We start from the raw sequence: 4,453 nt of genomic DNA, 5'->3' as shown, positions 1-4,453 counted from the left end.
GTCCAAGTGCTTAACATTTTGGTCCTTCGAGCCGGATTTACGAGCAACTGGCAACGAGATACAGTCCACGAATACCGCATCATCGACGCAAATCAGCACCATTAGGCAGATCTGAAGTCGGCGATTGCAAAATACCAAGGAAAGCAGTTCATCGTGTCTCAATCAGGAGACGCAGAACAACAGAGGCTCAACGCAGAGACGCCATCTAAGACATCGAGGTCCAGAATCAACTACGGAGTCAGCAGCAGCAGCAGCTACCGATTAGTATCCCATCCTAAGTAGTAAGTCCTTCAGCATACTCTCTTGCGTTAATACAAAATGAATGCCGAAATTAAGAATTTGATAATTGAACGCGGATTGGTCAAAGCAGCGCTTACGCGGTTGCAAAATTTCTTTCGAGAAAATGCAGCTCATACATCAGCAGGCTCACTTAAAAAGCGATTAACGGCCAATGCGTCATTGTACGATCGGTTCAACGCAATTCAAACGCAAATAGAAACTTTAGTAGCAGGAAGCGATATAGAAGATGCGCACGCCCTTGAAAGAGAAACATTTGAAAGCACATACTTTGATTTAATAGACGAAATCGAAACTCACATTGAAAGATCCAGTACAACTCAGCGGCGCGAAATTGCAGGTAGCCCGGGTACAGGTAGCGCGGTCTCGGGTTCAACCGTGAATGTAAAATTGCCAACAATACAATTGCCCACATTTAGCGGCAATTATAGTGACTGGTTGAAATTTCGCGATTCATTCGTCTCATTAGTACACGAGAACGAAACTCTATCAGACGTGCAACGATTTCATTATCCAAATTCTTCACTGAAGGGATCCGCGGCGCGAGTTATTCAATCTCTTGGCGTATCAGAAGCCAATTACAAATTAACATGGGAACTGTTGAATTCACGCTACGAAAATTCGACAGCACTCAAGAGACACCACGTAACGGCCTTATTAGATTTAAAATCCATTCAGAAGCAATCCGAGTCCGCGCTGCGAGACTTTTTAGACGATGCAACGAATCATCGTACAGCGTTAAGGGCGTTGGGAGAAGTGGTAGATACATGGGACGCTCTGATCATCCCTTTACTGTCCAGAAAGTTAGATATCATATCCATTAGGGAATGGGAAAGGCGTATCTCACCATATACAGAAATGGCAACATTTGCACAATTTTCAACGTTCTTAGAAGAACGAGCAAAATACTTAGAACATGTTTCGGTAGCCCCGCAGGTAGTTGCACCGAGGGTTGATCAGCGATTCGGGCAAGCAGGTAGTCGGAAATACGGCATAGCAACCTCGCATGTTATAAATTCGAGCACGTGTCCCGCTTGTCATGCGAGCCACGCATTATATCAATGCGAAAAATTCAAAAAATTAGAAGCAAACAGAAAAACAAAAATCGTTCAGGAAGCACAACTTTGCTATAATTGTTTAGAATCTGGTCATCGAGTAAAATCTTGTACGCAAAGTAGATGTAAACATTGCACTAGAAAGCATCATTCGTTATTGCACCGTTCAGATCTCCACTCAACACAATCAGGTGTGGTAAATAACTCAAAACAAACCGAGGATGAGTCTGTAACGACACAGCTTGTATCAAATGTGTCAAGTCATCCAGTCGATTGGATGGTATTGGCAACCGCGATAGTTTTTGTAAGAGATAATAAGGGAAAACCTTAGATGATATAAGCTTTGGATATTTCCGTTTGTGTTTTAGTTTTCCTGTTTTTGTTCTATTTTTGTTTTGCGTTTGAGTTAATTCCAGTATTAGTTAGTGTTATTATTGGAGGCCCTTCTTTCTATTATCTTGTCTATAAATCTTTTACCATGGATCAACGACTTCCACTACCAGCAAGCATGGAGAAATGTCTGGGAGAATGCTTAACGGAATTTCCGGTTCCCGGTCAAGAATACATTGATGAAGATTCCTATGATGATGATCTCAAGAGCACTAAGCTTCTTCGATCCAATGTTCATGATCACTCGCCTCGAGACTCAATTGAAGGGTGGACTGCAGCTGCGGAGGCTATTACTTTTAAAGAGCTCCCACCCATGTACAGGAAAGGAAGGAAGGAACCTGGAGATCCTGGTCCATCCCTTAGCACTCTTTCTACACCCCTAATTCAAGAATATGAAGAACTGACATTCAACATTCCCGATACTATGTTTCCGGAGTCTAAATTAAGAAAGATTTTAAAGAGAGGAATTGAACATTCATCTGTGACGGTCAGAGATTTTTGGATTATGATCAGACCAACTTTAAACTTATGGTTATCCTCTAATAAAACTTCAATTATTCGTGAATTTGTCGGAAGAGTGCACAAGGGTCCTGAGATCTTAGATGCTTTCATCACTGGAGTGGCCTTAGGAGCAGAAGATCAACGATCAAGTCAAAGCCTTGAACGGATAGACTCTGTCCAGAGAACCACAGATCACATTATAACTGCATTCACTCAAAGTTTGGAGGAACAGAAAATGCATCAGAAACAGACTGTAGCTTTCGTGGAACAAGTAAATCGTGCCTCTGACAATATTAACTCCTCTGTTCGTGCATTAGAAGAGCATCGACTTGAACAAGTTCGAGAAGAAACTATTGCACCCCCTCCCAGACCAACCATTTTAATGCAATCATCCCGAGCCACATCAGCTCGAAGACCAGCGAGCCCCCCACAATCCGATTTTAGCTCTGAACTCAGCACCCCAATTACCGTGAGATCCATTCAAGGCGATGACACAAACTTTATAGGCGCACGTAATGAATTAAAGGAGTTAGGTGTACTAATTAGAAATACGGAACACAATAAGGGTATCGCAAATACCCTCTGATCAAAAAGTACCCGGAATTTGTCATTTAAACGAAGCGCGCTGAAGATATTGTCGAAATCATTTGTTTTCTAGGCTGGTACATCTTTCATTTGTTTACACATCAATTGATTCTGACTTCTCGAGAGCTCGTCTTCGCCCTCGAGAGCGGTGGTTCTTGAAGAATACGCTGATTGGTGAATATTTTCTAATATTCATCGCCAATCAACGTGCCTAATTTTCTCGCCAACTCCTTCCAGTGCGCCCTTAGCGCGCTTTACCCTGGTGGAGTGGGAGAAGATCCCAAGGGGTGGTCAAATGTTTATAATAATTCGGGAAATTCCTCCGGGTGACTCATCGGCCAGCGGACCGTTACAGACAATTGTACCCTTCGGAAAACCCGTGGTTTATGGCATGTTCTTAAGCTATTGAGCGCGAAAGGCACAAGCGGCAAAAAACTCTAATTAAGTGATTCTACCGGCCTTCGCTAGGATGGACGTTAAAGCATAAAATAGTAAATTAAATCCTAATCTCAAAAACAGCCTGTAGGTGCAACCGTGCCATAAACCTTTGCCTGATGAATCCTAACAATCATCGGAATGGCGCTTCTCAAACGAGCCAAAACCCAAGAAACCACGACAAAGTCGATCCAAAATCAAGATTTTGTTGACCGTTTTCTTTGATTGTCGTGGTGTGGTCCACTTCGAATTCCTTCCACCAGGTCTAACAGTAAATAAGGAGTATTATGTGAGCGTATTGAAGCGTTTGAGGGAGAATGTGCGACGCAAAAGGCCAGAATTGTGGAGAAACAACTCGTGGTTCCTCCACCACGACAATGCACCAGCGCACACGTCTCACATTGTACGCGACTATTTAACTAAAAACAACATCAATACCGTTCCACAAGCTCCATATTCATCTGATATGGCCCCGTGTGACTTCTTTCTGTTTCCACGTCTCAAATTACCACTTCGGGGAAAGCATTTTGAGACCATTGAGGCGATAAAGGAAAATTCGCAGAAGGAGCTGAAGGCGATCCCAAAATCGGCCTATAAAAAATGTTTTGAAGATTGGAAAACGCGTTGGCATATGTGTATTGCTTGCGATGGAGATTACTTTGAAGGGAATAAAATAAATATCGATGAATAATTGAACCGTTTTCGTTTTATTGACAAATTCCGGGTACTTTTTGATCATAGGGTACATTAACACAAGAAGGGATAGCGACAAGTAACGGTTGATAGCGACAAATTAAAACAGGTCTTCGTTTATTTTAACAAACTATTCGCATTCGTCATTTCGTCGTAAGCGAAACGTCCAGAATATATTGGTGAAACGTGTAGAAAAAAATATAGAAGAATATATTGGTGAAACGTGTATAAAAAAATATAGAAAAAATATATTGGTGAAACGTGTAGAAGATATTAGTAAACAGTATTTGCTCATTCTATACATAATAGTAAGGTATGTGCACACTTCTAACTTCAATTATATGATTATAAAGCAGCATTTACGATTATTTTCTGAGGTGTGTTATAAAAAAAAATGTTAAACTGTTAGGATCAAAAATTGCTAAAAATCAATGAGCCACATTTATGTTTAAAGTGTTTTAACACATTGCACCGTTAGATGCAAGATTTGTTCTAAT

General features: G+C 41.3%; 1 protein-coding gene across 1 annotated transcript; it reads left to right on the top strand.

The window, feature by feature from the left end:
* The first annotated feature begins 318 nt into the window (after positions 1-318).
* Positions 319-1,683, top strand: LOC108577710. The gene has a single exon (XM_017940900.1). The coding sequence runs from the start codon at positions 319-321 to the stop codon at positions 1,681-1,683; it is 1,365 nt and encodes a 454-aa protein (XP_017796389.1).
* Positions 1,684-4,453: the final 2,770 nt, after the last annotated feature.

The sequence above is a fragment of the Habropoda laboriosa genome, unplaced genomic scaffold, assembly GCF_001263275.1.
Source record: "Habropoda laboriosa isolate 0110345459 unplaced genomic scaffold, ASM126327v1 scaffold874, whole genome shotgun sequence".
In the NCBI taxonomy this organism is placed as follows: Eukaryota; Metazoa; Arthropoda; class Insecta; order Hymenoptera; family Apidae; genus Habropoda; species Habropoda laboriosa.
The sequence above is the reverse complement of the archived record's forward strand: the minus strand, read 5'-3'. Positions and strand labels throughout refer to the sequence as shown.